Source organism: Oculina patagonica, chromosome 6 (genome assembly GCF_052425735.1).
Source record: "Oculina patagonica isolate OP01 chromosome 6, crgOcupat, whole genome shotgun sequence".
NCBI lineage: Eukaryota > Metazoa > Cnidaria > Anthozoa > Scleractinia > Oculinidae > Oculina > Oculina patagonica.
In genome coordinates, this window is record NC_135763.1 from 16,343,679 (window position 1) to 16,361,093 (window position 17,415).

Below are 17,415 nucleotides of genomic sequence, written 5' to 3' on the forward strand. Positions count from 1 at the left end.
CCAAGTTGTGGTCCCGAAGGTGTCCTTCATAGAGGGAGTTGACGGTATGAAATTTATTTATCACATAATAATTATCGAACTACCAATAAAAAAGTGAAATTTAGATCTGTTCAAGGGCAAACAGCAGTTAACGTAAATCAGTGACACGCCTGAGTAAAGAAAGTACTGCACTATTAAAACTAACGAACACTACCTTTTTTTTCGTCCCGGGTTTATATTTGCGAGGTGTTGTAGCCAGGTGGTTGGTCAGTGAATTACTAACCAAAACATTGACCAAATCGACCACATTTCTCCATAGTCTATACTATTAGACCATATAAATGACACTGCGTCAAAACCTAAGTGGAACCACGAGCGTGGTTGAAGTGGGTTTACTGCAAAGTTTTGGAAATTTTATGGTATAAAAGTGTAGATCACGGAAAAGTGTGTGGTCGATTTGTTCTTCACAAAAAATTTGAAATTTTTTACATGTAAATTAGATGGTAAACCACCGCGACGTCGCCCACACATGTGGCAGCTTGTAAGATGGCAGTTTTTTCCGCTTAAAGCCGTCCTAAGTGAAGGGAATTTTGCCCCAAATGTTCCAGCTAACTTTTCAAAACTTGCCGAAATTTGGTTCTGGAAAAGTGACCACAATTTAACAGGTTCTCCAAAATTTGCTCCAAGTTGCGTTACAGGTTTCGTCATGTACAAATAGATGTACAAATAGATGTATATTCATTTATGTATTTGGGTGGTGACATTAATAGCGGAGCTCAAAAGGCGCCGAAGGCGCCTTGTGCGGAGCCCCATAGGCAGGCAAATGGTATCCTATCGAACCGAGAAATTTTGGTTGTCGCGTACGTCCGATAGTACGTACGCACGGATTAGGCCTGGGAACGAGCTAGGCTCCGGTGGCAACCCGCGTCTTTTGGCGGGAAAAATCATTACTAATAGACATGATTGGACGTCTTTGTTATGGCAAATTGACAGCTGTCAAAACAAGGTTTCCGCTGACCAGTATCACATGATCATATCGCGGGCTCAGATGTAGAACACATCGAGGTTGAATGTTTGTTAAAGTTGACCGCTGGTCAAGTGACATTTCACCATTGAATCGCGGGCGCAAATACTTTTCTGTGTGGAATTACATGAAGCGGGAAGTGAAATTGGGGAGGTCCGCTGGTTGCTGTCGGCACGGCTAAATAAAATTTCATGATACGCTTATTTGAACTATCATTTGAACTTATGGCCATTCTGGTTTTTACTTAAACTTTCGTGAAACGGCAAGGTTTAATAACAGCAGAATTTTGAATATGGTTCAGAGTTAAAAGTCAGGAAACAAACTCACAACATGCCGATTTACCAAGCGTACGAATGAGTTCACCGAGAGGGATCCGCGATATTATAAAGGACACGACAGTTTATTATACCGATAAGTTATTTCTGGATGTATTCCTCGTTTATCCGGGGATAGCAGCCAAAGAAAAACGGATTGTGACCGATCGAAATGGACGTAAATCTTCCGAGCTACTTGTTGAGTTTAAAGCAAAGACGATCAAAGACAAAATCCCGTTACGAAAACAAGGTAAGCTAAGCTTATTATTGATGTTCCTTTTTTAACAGATTAGAAAAGTTTCTGTTATTTAGATAACAAGCTTTCCATATAATAGCACTCGTTCGTGTAACCTGTATGTCAGAACAAGGTCATACAACCTTATTGAAATTCGTTTTGTCTTAAACACGAGTTGTATTCAAAGCAGACAGCTTCTACTGCGATAAATGTGTTTATCCTGTAAGCTTAATTAAATCACCGAAGTAGGAGGAACACAGCACGCAGCAAATTTCCGGTTACACTACAAGATCAAAATTTAGAAGTGTATTTGCAAATTTGTAAGAATGTGTTCGAGTCAGACACTTACCACGTCATCTTTTGCTTTTTAAAACCACATGCCTAGCCGGGAAAATGCCTGCTTACGCATGCAAATATTTATTTTGTTCCGAATGTTCAATAAAATAACCCAAACCAGTTCATTTAAAAGAAAGCCAAATCACGCCAAAATAAAGAGTAGACTATAAAGGCCATCCCATTGTGTTTCTCCGTTTAGCGTCTTCCGACAAGCTTTTGGTAATTTCCCTGGCGCGATGACGTGTATCCCGTGCTTTGACACATTCTTGCTGAGCTTGCATTTTCGATTCTCAAAATACCGTAAACTCAAAACAAAAATTGGGATATCCAGAAATGAAATAAGTCGTTGTTTTGCAATATTTAACACGTTCCGGGTAAATTGTACGACTTGTACTCGCTCCGAGCCAAACGCTTGAGTAACACAACAATAAATATTTCACACAAACAGAGCGCAAAGTATTCAAACTGAAAATAGGTGAATGATTATTTATAGCTACAAGCGAGAGATAGCGTGACATGGGTCTGACGTAGTGGTAGTTTTAAATAGCTTGGACATGTCCAAGCGGTCTTTGTTTTCGCTATGTGATTTTAGGTTAAATTAATATTAGCGCCTAAAGACTTGCACTAGTAAAAATTGCGTTCTTAATCGTTTTAAACCTCGCTGCCTTCGAGCGCTGAACCCCTTACATTCTTAATTGGTTATGTGACGTAAGATTTGGGCTACTCACGTTTTTGATTCTTATATAATGTTTGTAAATTTGACAAGTCACGTTTTTTCTACAAGAACGGAAGTGCTGAAGCACAACTATAGAGTGACACTTTACAAGTCACGCGCTTTGATCACCCACAGCGGAAAGTATTCCCTTGAGAAATTAAAACAGTCCCTTGAGAGTTAACAAGAATGCAATCCCTTCCGGTTCAGATTTTAGCCCAGGTAAACGCTATTCTCGTTCTTTTTGCTTGTAAACAAGCAAAAAAAGTCGAAAAAATTGATTACTACATCGTTGATTATCATGGTACAATACCTCACAAAAGCTGCTTTTATGCCTTGTCGCCAGGTACGCGCGGATTGTAGTTAATCTTAGTTTTCATTTACATTTTAATTTTTGGAAAACAAAACCTATATTTGGAGAATATATTGTGTTTCCAATAAAATAGCGCCACCAATATTTAATACTCACGGTAGTTTCCTATTAATGACGGTTAGTCTCGTTCGCAGCCGTTTTTTGAAATGTCACGAAACGCTCCCCCCCCCCCCCCACCCCCAAAAAATAAACGGCTGCGAAGGACATTGAATGAGGGTCACCTTCTTTTCAATTCTCGTGGTTCGAATATTTCGCTCGTAAAGCCTCAAATATACCACAAATAATGACCCTGTAGCGGGAAAACGGGCATGGTGACACCCTCTCTTTTACTTTATTTTTTATGTACTAGACGTAATTAGCAACTGCGCAAAGTTTCTGCGAAAATTTGATCATAACTTATTTTTCGATGGAATCACCTTAAGCCCCCTTTTTTTTTCACTTCCATGTTTTTTTCCACGAGTTTTTCGTTCACTACATTTGTTTTATGGCCCTTCTTTCGTGGAAATTTGCCATACATTAAAGCGAAATGAATATTTAAAAGACTAATACAACTATTTCGTGTGTGTGCTAGCTGATATAATATTTTGCAAAGTTTCCGTCTCTAATGAGTATCTGTTAAATGGTCCTAAAGAGCCTCCTTTTCCAGGGTACCTGGACCACAACCAAAAATGAAGTAAGCGAGCTTTTAAGGGTAAACAAGAGAGGAACAAGGGTAAGAGAGTGAATCCCTCATACACGCCTTATTCCAAAGGTAATCCCTTTTAAGTTGTTTTTAGACATGGTACCCATTACTTCCGCGGATGTTAATTTGCGTTGCGTAGATGTTCTCGCGTGTTTCCGTGGAGACGACCAGAATTATCCTACTCCGCCGACCGCCATGTTCTGGCCTTTGCATTCTCCACGGAAACGAGCGAGAACATCCACCCAACGCGCGTTTATATCCGCGGAGGTACTGGGTACCATGTCTAAAAATAACCTTAGAGAGATTACCTTTGGAATAAGGCCTATATGGGTGATTACTTTTTATCCTCTCTTTGGGTAAACTGCTATCCTCGAAAATAAGGTGAAGCCAAGAAAATATTTTTCTTCTAGTGTTTTTTAAATAGGTCTTTGACTCATGCACACAAACGAAAAAGAGGAAAGAAACATGGTTTGTGATACTATTTGCATCGTCTTTATTTAACACATATTATCAATCGTCCTTATGGCTTTTCTTTTCCACGTCATCACTTGATGCACCACTTCCTAAGCACGGCGCATTTTGTACCTGCGAAAAGAAAACATGGAGCTTTCACTTAACTGATAGAAATAAGACGCATTTTGAAAAGGCTTTTTAGTTTCGCTGTTGATATCCGTTGTTTTTAGCAAGATGGTTTCATTTTAATTGCAGTTTAATGCTGCTTCATTTCCGTTCTCGTCCCCATAGCCCTTTCGTTTTTTTTAGCCGGCTGGACCTTGGCACAAGAAACCGAAGGGCTCTGGGGACACAGGATTTCCAGTCCTAGATTCTAGGACTTCCGGTCTTCATGTATGCAGTAATGCCGTTTCAAAATAATGTATGAGAAAGTCGTACGTTTTCGACTTCCGTTTAGGAATTCTTTGTTCCAAACAGCCAATCAAAAAAAATTCGAATTAATTCAAAAATGATATGTCCCCAGAGCCCTCCGTTTTCTCGTGGCAAACCGGCTAAGAGAAACGAAAGGGCTTTGGGGACGAGATTGCTTCATTTTATGCTGAAAATTAGCTCATTTGTATTGTTCATTGACACACTGATCCAATCCTTCGATTGGAAACATTTTAAGGTCCTCTTTATCCAGGGATTTCACTTATGTTTTGTAGTAAGTTGTAATTGAATAACAATTTACGACAAAACATAAATGAAATCCCTGGATGGCCTCTGCTGTAAAAGTTAACCTGTTAACTAAGATTGTCTTAACAACCAGCTTCTTATCTTAATTTTCAATCCATGAGCTTGGAACATTGAAAACGAATAGCAATGCATATTATTATTACCTTAACTTCAAATACTGGTGTCAAAAGGCAACACACTCGCGGCTTAAAAGGAGGTCTTCTATAACCCCTTGAATAACAGGTAGTGTGATCAACGTCAAGTTTCTTGAAATTGTGCGGACAACCACCGCCTTCCTCGGCAACAAGACAGGCTGCCCATGGTGTATCGGCTATACTTTCTCCACATTTGCCAGTCACTTGCCGATCTAAGAGGTAAATCAAAGCAAAGCAGTAGCAACGTCAGAGGTGAACTGGTGCTATTTTAGCTTGCGAAATTAATCATTCTTCAGCTTGAGTGTCGCCAGAGATTTTCGTACTGATTGCGAAGCTCCGCAGAGATTCGTGTAGCGTCAAGGAATTGTTTTTTTTTTATGAAAATAACTATCAATGACAGACATTGCAATTATCACTCTATCTCGCTCATTTCTCAAGCAGCCGAAAAAAATGCGCGCAAAGAGAGTAATTTTTTCCAGGTTGATTTCCAGATGGGATACTGAAGCGATATTAAGCGACGAACATTCATTTTTTATGGGAGCATTTCTTTTAGCACGTGAATCGTCGTTGTTTGTATGTGACTGAACACTTTCGATATCGCGATTGCTTGCCAACACAAGGCTGGAAGCATTTTCGTGGATAGATTGCGCCTGCAATAAACTAGAGAATGGCACATTGTTCTGCGGTTTTTCGCGTCGTACTTGGTTAAAACTTGATTGTCAAAATTATTTTTGTTTCGCATGTGACATGGCTCACTATAATTAAAGCGCAGCATTTTGAAGAAACTTAAATGAGCTCAGTCACGGACCGACTCACCTTGAAAAAACTGGCAAGTTGTTTCAAGTTTGTCAGTCGTAATCCGTCTTAATTTTCGTCAAACGAAACCATCCATGGTTATTTTCGGGTTTTAATTACTCCTTTGTTGTTTTCCTACATTACACAACTACTATTTTGAGGTTTCCTTCAATTTGGAAGTAACCGGAAAAATGATTCAAAATATCGTGAAAAAGCTGACCATGTCCCTTTAAGATCACTTAGCACACACTAAACATGTCGCTAACGAATTATGGAAGAGAAAATCGCATAATTGGGCCTGAAAGTTGTTGAACGACGTTTAACAGAGCAGCAAAAACACATATAGAGATTTTTGTGCTGTTAAACAAATGTAACTTTTTCTGATGAAGAGTTCATAAATTTTCCTTCAAAAAAATTATGACAGTTTGGTATAACGAAAAAAACGCTGCCCACAACTAAGTTGCTGTGTAAAGAGAGGGCAGTCTATTTTCACTACCTAAGCTCGCTGTGTGGACTCTAAAGACACTGACTTTTCGCTACAAATTCTTGAGAGTAAAGAAACCTTTTAGCAATGTATCACGTGAACTCAGTATTAAGTAAAGGATTGTTAAACGAGCAAAGTACAGGAATTTATTGACCTTACCGGAAATGAATGTAGCAACAAGCAGCAAAAGAAAAGTTGAACAAATAGAGACATTCATTTTCTTTGTACCTGAAACTTTTAAAATAAGTATTTATTTAATGAACAAGCACCCGACTACATGTATATTCCTGGTTGAAGAACCGTTGACCCACGAAAATCAAAAAACCTGAACAATGCGACTCAAATGTTTACTGAGAAATCGAAAAAAAAAAAAAAAATAATCGTCACCTGTGACAGAGTAGACATGATAATAAGACAGGTTGCATAAATCAATAATTGCATAATTAAGCTCTCAAAGAAAGAAAATATCTTGATTATCAACAAAGGAACATTACTAGCTTACCAAGGCTGTCTACCCGGAATAACATTGGGTGATATCGTTCATGGTTTATGCTTTTCACAGGGTCAACGTTTTTACACTTAGGTGTATAAAAGATCTGATCATTCGAAAGCCCACAACAAGATTTTGCCTGCGCTCCTGCGATCAGGATCTTGTATATGAGCCAAAGTGTAACTTTGCCACTCTTGGGGAATTGCAATATGCCATGGCTAGTTTTTAATAATAACTAATATTATTAAATTCTCAACCTCAGATATTGCATTTCTAGCTTTGTGATTGGTTTACTGAAAGTACCCGATTATCAGCTAATATACCTTATATGGGAAACGAATGCCGCAAGTGCCGCTCAGCTTAAAATGTTTCTGCGGGAAGCGTAAGTTCCATTAGAAAAATGGCTGAAAATAGCACATTAGGCGAGCTTTATATACGAGAAATAATCGACAGTGCCTTCCCTTAAACCACACAAATACCAAAAAATGTCATGGTTGATTCACTACGCAAAACAAAAGGATTGACCCGAAACGTTTAATCAAAAATATCTGTAAATGTACAACAAGATCGACTGAACGAAGAAGAAAATCAGCAAAGTACGGGAAGACCAGAAAACTGACATAATTTAAAATTTTCATTGTGTACGGATGTTCGACGTAAAATTAGGCTCTGCACTTTAGTTAAGTTTGTCACCTTTCAATCTTGACCTTGTCCTTTCAAACTTCAGTAAACTTAATCAACTCTGAGTGCAATTTCGTTACACCAAAATATAGTAGTCTTGATGACAGCCGTGAAGCCGTAAACAGGTAAAATATGAACCCTTGCTTCGTTCGACTTGCACAAGGCGTATAATTTGCAGAAAAGTCATTGCTTCGGATCTCCCCGTTAGCCCTTATTGTTGTCACAATTTTCCGGCATGAATAGACGATTATGAGGAGATTGTCCCAGGAAAATCTTAGGAAGAAAACTCTCTCACTCGCTTTCCTTGTGTGTTTCATTCAACTCAAGAAGTGAACACCGCGCCACAAATTTTCCCGCCTCCTCATACTATCACTTCGTTTACATCAAAATAAAATGCCCAGTCGATTTATACTTAAAAAAAGAATATAGCCAACTCGTGTCCAAATGGAATAATTGTTTTAAAATTATCATCATCGTTGTCATCTTAAGGGGTATGTATGGGCATAAAAAAGACATGATTTATTTATGGATTTTTTTTTTATCTATCGTCGTGTTTGCGGAACGCATTTTTATTCTTCCACTGTGTTTTCGCTGCTCGTATATAAATTTGGTTTAATGTCAGCATTTAACAAACAAAAAGTGCGAGTCATTTAACTTGTTATCTTTTCTTTTTTTTAAAAGTTTTCTGAATAACACTTTATCCCAGGTAAATTCTATTCGGTTCCTCGCCGTACTATTTTCAATTTACTGTCCGAGTTTAAATTTAACTATTCAGGTGCTTCTTTTTTTGTGAGACTTTCGATAAATTTGTGAAAAATTTACTACTTGCATAGCCTCCCTTTAACCGAGTTATGTATTTTCCGAAACCCTAGACAAGCTTAAAAATTAAATTCGGAAGCTCTGAATAGTACGATAAGTTTATATCTGTTATACTTCTAAGGGTCATTGCATCAAAGTGTTTCTTAAAGGAAGCCAATTAGCAATCTAATAGACATAATTTTCGGGATAACGAAGTACTGTGGGCGAATCGTTTCCTGTTAGTCTTTCCGTCCGTCTTCTTAACATTTTTGGGCACAAACCTCTCGTATAAGTACGTGACTTGCTTTGATTCGGTTTTCTTTAAATAATAATATAATAAAAAAGATAATTGACTGTAATAGTCCCCGTATCAAACCATTTTAGCTTTCACCTGGAAAACGAATTGTTTTGAATGCAGACTGAGTCATTTTCTGTTTACATTATTTTAGAAATGTAGAAAAAAAAAATTGGCGTGCGTGAGCCCGCCAGAGTCGGACTGCAACAGCTATCGACTTTTTTGTAAAAGTGATATTTTTTAAACAAAGAAGATTTTCAAATATTTTGTCAGGTTAAATAATTTGTTTTTTTTTTTTTAATGAATTCGGCTCCTTTTATAATTGAACGACAGCTATTGGATTTTACAGATGCTTCCTACGAGAGAGTTTCAATAAGGTTCGTCGTACTCTTAAAAGATACCAGTGCCTGTTCATTTAATTAATTGAAATTTAAAGGTAATGTGAATTGAATTGTTTAAGACGACTAAGTAACATTATCACAAAAAACTTTGGTGAAAATAAAGATCCGAAATCCAATTGATGATCTGAAAGAACACGAACTATTTTGAATTGTGTTTTACGATTTGATGTACAAGGCTGAAATAATTAACTACAAAAAAGCGCATAGTCTGTTAAATGCAAATAGAAAAGAAAACACTTACCTTGAAAATTCTAACTTGAAGAAGGTAAACAACGTTAAATTAAGAGAGCCTGTCGTCTATGTAAGGGTAAACGATTAATCTACTCCTTTCTCTAAGGTACAAGAGATTTTATGGTAATGAATAACTAATTATCTGACGTAACGTCACCGATATTCCATTGATCTTGCTCAGGACGTGTTATATCATAATTCTGTACCCTGATTAACACCATGAATGAGTTCACTGGTACCTAAAAATTACCTTCTCGCTTATGAAGAGAAATGGCTAAAATAAAACCACATTTGTTTTGCAAGGAATATATCGGAAAATGTGGGGAAAACAAACGATTATGTAATTTTGACTGACAAAAAGTGATAGGAAATATATTTTTATCAGTTCACCCACAGTACTTCATCATGGATTATTTTAGTTTGTTTGCATGTGGTTATTATTGCCTTTTATTGCCTTTCAATCAACATGTGCACATATAAAATCGAATTTAATTATTATTTATTGGTCAACCTTTCTGCTCTAACGAAAAAAGTCAGAACAGCTGTTCTCCATGTTTTGGCTTTTAAAAGAGAATTGTTATAACTTAACATTTCGTGGTTTCTACCTGTGATCTCAACGCTACAGGAGGTTTTAGGTGCAAAGTTGTTAGCAAGTGTCAGTTAATTGAACAATTGACCTTTTGTCTTGACCAAACCACCTTATTGCCACCTGTAAGAAACGAAGAAAGTCATCCCTTGAACGATTTAGAAAAAAAAAAATGATGTCGTGTGATGGCTGAGTAATTTTTACGGAGAGACGCAGAGAGAAGATTTTTTTTTTCGAGGTTTAGGTCCGTTTTGGTGACATCGGTCTATACGATGGCCAACGTATGGTAGCTTAGTGGAAGATTTCTGAGGCACAAACCATTGCTTATGAAAGAAATACTTTAACGTTACTCATCTGAATACGCATTTAAGAGGTCAAAGTTGCATTTTTCTGCCAAAATTTAATGTAGCTCGTGTGTCTTTGCCAGTGAGTGATTGGAAAACTGGTACGGGAAACCACATTGTTTGCTTGAAGAATGCTTAATCGTTATTTCTATCATAACAACTCCCTGCTGTAGGGAACAAAATATTGTATGGTAATGAATAACTAATAACCTGATGCAACGTCACCGATATTTCACTGAACTAGTCCAGGACGTGTTATATCATAATTCGGTACCCTGGCAAGCACCATGAAAAAGTTCACTGGTACCAGAAAATTAGCTTCTCGCTTATGAAGAGAAATAAATGCAGTAAAACAGCCTGAGTTTTGCAAGGAATCATCAGAAAATGTGAGAAAAATAAAAAGCTAAGAACTGGTGAATCAAAATCATTCATTGTTGGGATAATTTATCATGGTTTGTTCAAGTCTGTTTACAGATCGTTATTATGGCCCTTAATTATGGTATGTTAACAAGCTTATGTTAAGGTGCACTTGTCAAGTGGAAATCAATTTGTTATTCATTAGGTCCACCCTTCTGCTATTACAAAAATAGGACAAAACAGCTTTTCCCCGCGATTTATTTTTAAAAGAGAAATAATTATAGGTCTTGCTCTACATTTCACATTTCTTGCTTTCCACCTACGATCTCAATGCTACTGGAGGCTTAAGGCGCTTAGTGATTAGCAAGTTGCAAATAATTGAACAATTGACCATTTGACTAAACAATTTTTTGCCACCCGGAAATGAAAAAAAGGTCCAGATTTGAACGATTTAAACATGATGTCGCATTACCGATGATAAAATTTAAGCGAAAGTTGCAGAAATTTTTGTTGAGGTTTTGGTCCATTTTGGTGGCATCGTTGTGGAACGATAGCTTAACATTTGGGAGTATTTTCTGAGCCACAAACCATTGCATTGCTTATGAAAGGTTCTGTCTTAAAGATACTCATCTAACCACGCATTTTTGAAGTTAAAGTTGTAATTTTCTGCCGAACTTTTATGTGGCTCTTTTGGCTTAGGCAGTGAATGATTGGAAAACGGGTGCGGGAAACTACATTTTATTTTTATTCTAATGCCTGAACAGCCCTGAGTGCTTAGTCTTATTTCACAACTATGGCAATGAGTAATTTACAACGTTACGCAACATCACTGATATTCTCTTGAACTTTTTCAAGGCGGGTTATATCATAATGGTTTATCCTGGCTAACACATGAAAGGGTTCACTGGTATCAGAAAAATAGCTCTCACAAAGAGAAAGACTAGAACAACAGCTAGTGCAAGAAAGAATCAGAAAATGGGGGAAAGAAAAACCTGGCAATGAGTAATTTACAACGTTACGCAACATCACTGATATTCCCTTGAACTTTTTCAGGGCGGGTTATATCATAATGGTTTATCCTGGCTAACACCATGAAAGGGTTCACTGGTATCAGAAAAATAGCTCTCTACTTATGAAGAGAAACGACTAGAACAACAGCTTTAGTTTTGCAAGAAATGAATCAGAAAATGTGGGGAAAGTAAAAAAATTCTCAACTGGCAATGAGTAATTTACAACGTTACGCAACATCACTGATATTCCCTTGAACTTTTTCAGGGCGGGTTATATCATAATGGTTTATCCTGGCTAACACCATGAAAGGGTTCACTGGTATCAGAAAAATAGCTCTCTACTTATGAAGAGAAACGACTAGAACAACAGCTTTAGTTTTGCAAGAAATGAATCAGAAAATGTGGGGAAAGTAAAAAAATTCTCAACTGGCAATGAGTAATTTACAACGTTACGCAACATCACTGATATTCCCTTGAACTTGTTCAGGGCTTGTTATATCATAATGGTTTATTCTGGCTATCACCATGAAAGAGTTCACTGGTACCAGAAAAATAGCTCCCTACTTATGAAGAGAAACGTCTAGAACAACAGCTTTAGTTTTGCAAGAAATGAATCAAAAAATGTGGGGAAAGTAAAAAAATTCTCAACTGGTGAAAACATATGATTTTTTGGGGGGGTAATTTAAGGACTACCTTATTACATGAAATTTTCGCGACAGTTTAATTTCGCGAATTTCGCGATTCCAAAAAAATCGCGAAATTAAAGTGACGCGAACAATAAGTGTCGCGAACATAACATGACGCGAATATTAAGTGACTCGCATATGTCAGTAATCAATGTAAATGGATGTTGTTGTCAATTGACTCACTTGTTGACATTGTGAGAACTACTCTGTTGCTGCTATTAAGTTCCCCCTCCTCTTTTTTTAATTTTGACGATATTGTACCTTCGATGAAGTCGTTTTATATAATTCAAAGGCATGTCAAAATATATTGCCAAAAAAATATAAATTGTGTCTCACTCAAAAACGCGAAATTAAAGTGATTCAAAATACAAAATTTTCGCAAAATCGCGAAATTTAAGTGTCGCGAAATATGTGCACCTCAAAATCGCGAAATTAACGCGTCGCGAAAATTTCATGTAATAAGGTATGTCACGGGGATTTCGCAGATATTTGGTCTAAACTGTTCTTAAATAAGTGGTAGGCAACTTGACCTATGAAAAGCATTATCTTTAAACATTTAACTGAAGATATAACTTTTATTTGGGGATAGAAATCAATTAAAAATTGAACTGCAACCAGGATGAGACATATTAAAAGTGTAAAATAGCGTTCTCTGGTTTAAAAAGTTAAGAAAAAATATGAGCTTTCGGCTATTTTACTATAGCCTTTGACGAATGTAATTCGTCAAAGGCTATAGTAAAATAGCCGAAAGCTCATATTTTTTCTTAACTTTTTAAACCAGAGAACGCTATTTTACACTTTTGATAGAAATCAAATTTCGGCTATAAATATCGAATTTTTTGAAGGCGCGCGGAAACAATTTGAAAACGTTGGCTAACGTTTTCAAATTGCAATCCATTTTCATCCAAGCCAACTACAGCCAAACGCGCTTTAAACACTTTTAGTGCTCTAAAATAGCAATTGTTAATAAAAATGTACCATTATTTTTAAGTTTCCTACGACACAAATATAAATTTTGGCTGTTCAGAAATCTGTTAAAATCCGTGACATATTCCCTTTAAAACAAATATTGATGTACACATGTCAAGTAAAAAGATCAGTTATTCATTGTTCAACCGCTCTGCTGTAACAAAAATAGGACAAACCAGGCTGCTTTCCCCTATTTTTTTATTTTTATTTTTTTTTAAAAAAGGAGAATAATTATAGGCCTTGTGCTCTCTACCTGACATTTTATACTTCATGATTTCCACGTATAATCTCAACGCTACAGGGGGCTTTAGGTGCAAAGTGGTTAGCAAGTGGCAGTTAATTGAACAATCGACCTTATTGCCACCTGTTACGAAAAAAACCCATCACTTGAACGAGTTGAAAATAAAAGTACTGTCGTATCACTTGTGATATAATTTTACGGAGTCGCAGAGAAAAATATTTTTTGTTGAGGTTAAGGTTCATTTTGGTGACTTCGGTGTACGCGATCGATGACCACGATGGCTTGACATTAGTAGAGTATATCTAAGTCACAAACCGTTACTTTTCAAAGGTTATGTCTTAAAAACTAACCACGCATTTGTAAGTTTCTGACGAGATGATATATTGCTCTTGTGGCTAAGCCACTGAATGATTGGAAAATGATGCGGAAACTATATATTGTTTCTTAGTTTAAGTGCCTGAACAGCGCTAAATTACACAAAGTCGTATTTCTTCTACTACTCGCTCTAGGAAACAAAAGATTTAATGGTAATAAGTAATTAATTACCTGAAACAACGTCATCGATATTCCATTGAACTTTTTCAGGACGTGTTATATCATAATTCTCTAACCTGACTAACACCATGAAAAAGTTCACTGGTACCAGAAGATTAGCTTGATGACTAAAGTGAAACAGCCTTAGTTTTGCTAGAAATATATCTATAAATGTGAGACAAATAAACAACCTCTTACTTGCGACAAGCTAGTGAAAAATATGACTCATTTTAGGGATAATTTATCGTGGACTGTTTAAAGTCCATGTACAGGTCGTTATTATGGCTTTTCAGTCATTATGCTTTCTTAACAAGCCAATGTTGATATACACAGGTCAAGTGGATCAATTATTATTTATTGGTAAACTCTTCTGCTATAAGGAAAACAAGAAAAAACAGCTTTTTCACATGTTTTTGTTTTTAAAGAGAATAATTGTAGACCTTGCTCTCTACATTTCACACTTCATGGTTTCCATCTATGATCTCAACGCTACAGGAGGTTTTAGGTGCAAAGTGGTTAGCAAGTGGCAGTTAATTGAACAATTGACCTTTTGTTTTGACCGAATCACCTTATCGCCACCTGTAAGGAACAAAGAAGCTCATCACTTTAACGATTTGAAATTATAAATGGTGTCGTTATTACTGATGACATAATTTTGCGGAGAGTCGGAAAAAAAAGAATTTTTCGTTGAGGTTAAGGTCCATTTTGGTGACATCGTTACACGATGACCATCGCTCTGGCACGATAGCTTGTCATTAGGGGAGTACTTCAGAGGCACATCACAAACCGTTGTCTTTCACAGGTAATGTTTTAAAAAATAACTCATACAGCCACGCATTTTTTAAAATCAAAGTTGCGATTTTCTGCCGAAATTATATTTCTTGTAGCTCTGCCAGTAAATGATTGAAAAGCGAGAGCGGGAAACGATATTTTTTTAATCTAATGCCTTAACATTGTTTGCTTTGTTACTACATAATCGCGTTTCCTTTACAACTACTCCTTGTTCTTGAGGAAAATAAACAATTTCTTAATTCGGCGTTCAGCTAAGACTTGATAAAAATAAGATTTATTATAAAGAAACTTTATCATGAAGTTTTTCAGTCCATCGAAAATTAATTGTTACAGCAACAGTGAAAACCCGCAAATAATAACAGCGAACATTTTTTCAAGTTAGCCTAAACAAGTAAACCGGTTCTTATCTTAATGGTGTTTACTGGCATTTTAGGATATTTAGGTTCTTATTTCCTTGTGAACTGAAAAGATTGTGTTGCTGCAATGGTACATCTTAATTCAGTTATACTGGAATACTATATAGTCCAATAAAGCGGGAAAACAGTATGAAATTCAAGTTGAGATTGCGATACATTACTGAAAGGAGCAACTGCTGTATTTGTGCAGTCGCAGTTGTGTAGAGAAACTACATACACTAAAATGACATTGCAAGGGAATTTTCTCATTTCCATTGCCCAGAACAGCTTGTTTTATTTGATGTACGAATTCTTAGTTTTAAATGAATTCTATGACATATAATCTTGATTTGAATTTTAGCCTATAAGAGGTTCTTATATAAAGTAGTTTTGAAAGAAAATTTAAGCTAGCAGCCTCCTGAGCTTCACTTTCCTATTATTATGTTGGTTTTTACTGTATTGTTCATGTTCGAATGTCAAGTGGAATTCAATTTTGTCCATTGTTCTACCAATCTGCTATAACGAAAGTGGAACAAAAGCTTTTTCCTCAGAATTATCATAGATCTTACTCTCTACACTTCACGGGAACAATAAGGCGCAAAATGGTTAGCAATTGGCATATAATTGAGCAATCGACCTTTTGACCGAACCATCTTGACCATCTTATTGCCACCGGTTAGAAACGAATAAACTCGTCACTCAGGACGTGTTATATCATAATTCTTTACCCTGGCAAACACCATGAAAAAGTTCACTGGTACCAGAAAATAAGCTTTTCACTTATGAAATAACTAGAATAACACAGCCTTCGTTTTACAAGAAATATTTCAGAAAATATAAGGAATATGAACTGTTTCTTTCTAGTGTGGCCTAACGGTTAGTGCGCCGGACTCAGGATCGAGCGGTCCGGGTTCGAGACCTGGCCGGGGCAGTGCGTTATGTTCTTAGGCAAGACTTTTTACCCCCATAGTGCCTCTCTCTACCCAGGTGTATAAATGGGTACCGGCGAATTTACTGCTGGGGGTAACCCTGCGATGGACTAGTATCATCCCATCTAGGGAGAAGTAAAAATACTCCTAGCTGCTTAATGCTACAGAAACCAGGATAAGCTCCGGCCTGATGAGCCACTTGGCTTGGCAGCAGGCTTTACCTTTACCTCTTTCTAGTGTTCAGCTAAAACTTGGTGAAAAATATCATTTATTATAAGGAGGCGTTATTGTAGATTTTTTCATGCTTTTTACTGGGAGGTATTAGAAAAAGATTTATTTCGCCCAGCGATACATGAATCCCTCTCCTTAATTTAGTTCTGTTAACAAGACAGTGTAACAGATATCCATTCAAATTCAGTAATTTTTCATTGGTCAAACCTTCTGCTATACAAAAAAATAGAAGAAAATAGATCCCCCTTGTTTTGATTTTAAAAGGGAATAATTAAAGGTGTTGCTCTCTACACTTCATAGCTATCACATAATTATGATATCAACGCTACAAGAGACTCTAGCTTCAAAATAGTTAGCAAGGGGCTGCCAATTCGATCGAATCACCTCATTGCCACCTGCAGGACCGTAGGCAGGATCTTTCATGGGTGGGTGCGTGCGCCGAAGGAGCGAGCGTCTCGGGGGTTCTGGGCGCATTCTTCTCGGAAAGTTTGAATAATCAAGTTGTTTTGTGGACTTAAAAGTCCACATTTCCTACAACCTGAGTGTCATTTTAACCGTCACTTCCCGATTAGGCGGCACTTTGTGGTCTGTGGGTGGCTGCAGGCGCACCTATCGCACCCCCTGCCTACGGCAACATGAGAATTAGGCTGTATCGTGTATTTCCTAATAGGCGTGGCAGAGATTGATAGATCTCTATCAATATTTCCATTTTTATGTTGCTTAGATAGGCTATTACAGTATATCTAGTGAAAACGATTTGCCCGTAGATTTTAATTCAAACTTTTAAGAGAACCTATATTTTAGAATAAAAGGAAGGGGACCGTATTCGTTTAGGAGCAAGAGGACCTTGTATATGCCCATAGTTTCATAAATTTATCAGCTTCCAGGATCGTTCATGTTTGAACCGCTTGGTGAGAGCAAAATGAGTATTATTCTCGAGGCTACAATTATTTTTACGAGTACTGGCAAAGTACGCTTAAGACTTTTCCGGTGATAATGTATTTTACTGCAATAGAAATTGATCTGTATTCATTTAATAGAATTAATTGGATCACTACATTTAAACAAGGAAAAAGAACTGATAGGTCACCGTACTCGTTTACGAAAAACGACGAATTATCTCTCTCACGAGCCAAGTCGCATAGAAAAAAACGCCGTTTTGTTTGTGCCCGCTTATTATGCGTGGTAA

General features: G+C 37.0%; 1 protein-coding gene and 1 long non-coding RNA gene across 2 annotated transcripts in view; one reads left to right on the top strand and one right to left on the bottom strand.

Moving 5' to 3' along the window:
* LOC144656053 (uncharacterized) overlaps positions 1-17,415 on the top strand; it is a 101,285-nt gene that overhangs the window by 64,297 nt on the left and 19,573 nt on the right. The window lies entirely within an intron of this gene.
* On the bottom strand, positions 4,166-6,473 carry LOC144656311 (uncharacterized). The gene is made up of 3 exons (XM_078516541.1): positions 6,416-6,473; positions 4,987-5,189; positions 4,166-4,240 (listed from the first exon to the last, which is right to left on the bottom strand). The coding sequence occupies exons 1-3, from the start codon at positions 6,471-6,473 to the stop codon at positions 4,166-4,168; spliced, it is 336 nt and encodes a 111-aa protein (XP_078372667.1).

Coding starts and splice junctions, on each gene's coding strand:
- LOC144656311 (XM_078516541.1), bottom strand. CDS start 6,473: ATGAATGTCTCTATTTGTTCAACTTTTCTTTTGCTGCTTGTTGCTACA. Junction 5,190..6,415: donor TGTTGCTACATTCATTTCCG/GTAAGGTCAATA, acceptor TTTACCTCTTAG/ATCGGCAAGTGACTGGCAAA. Junction 4,241..4,986: donor CACCAGTATTTGAAGTTAAG/GTAATAATAATA, acceptor TTCTTTTCGCAG/GTACAAAATGCGCCGTGCTT.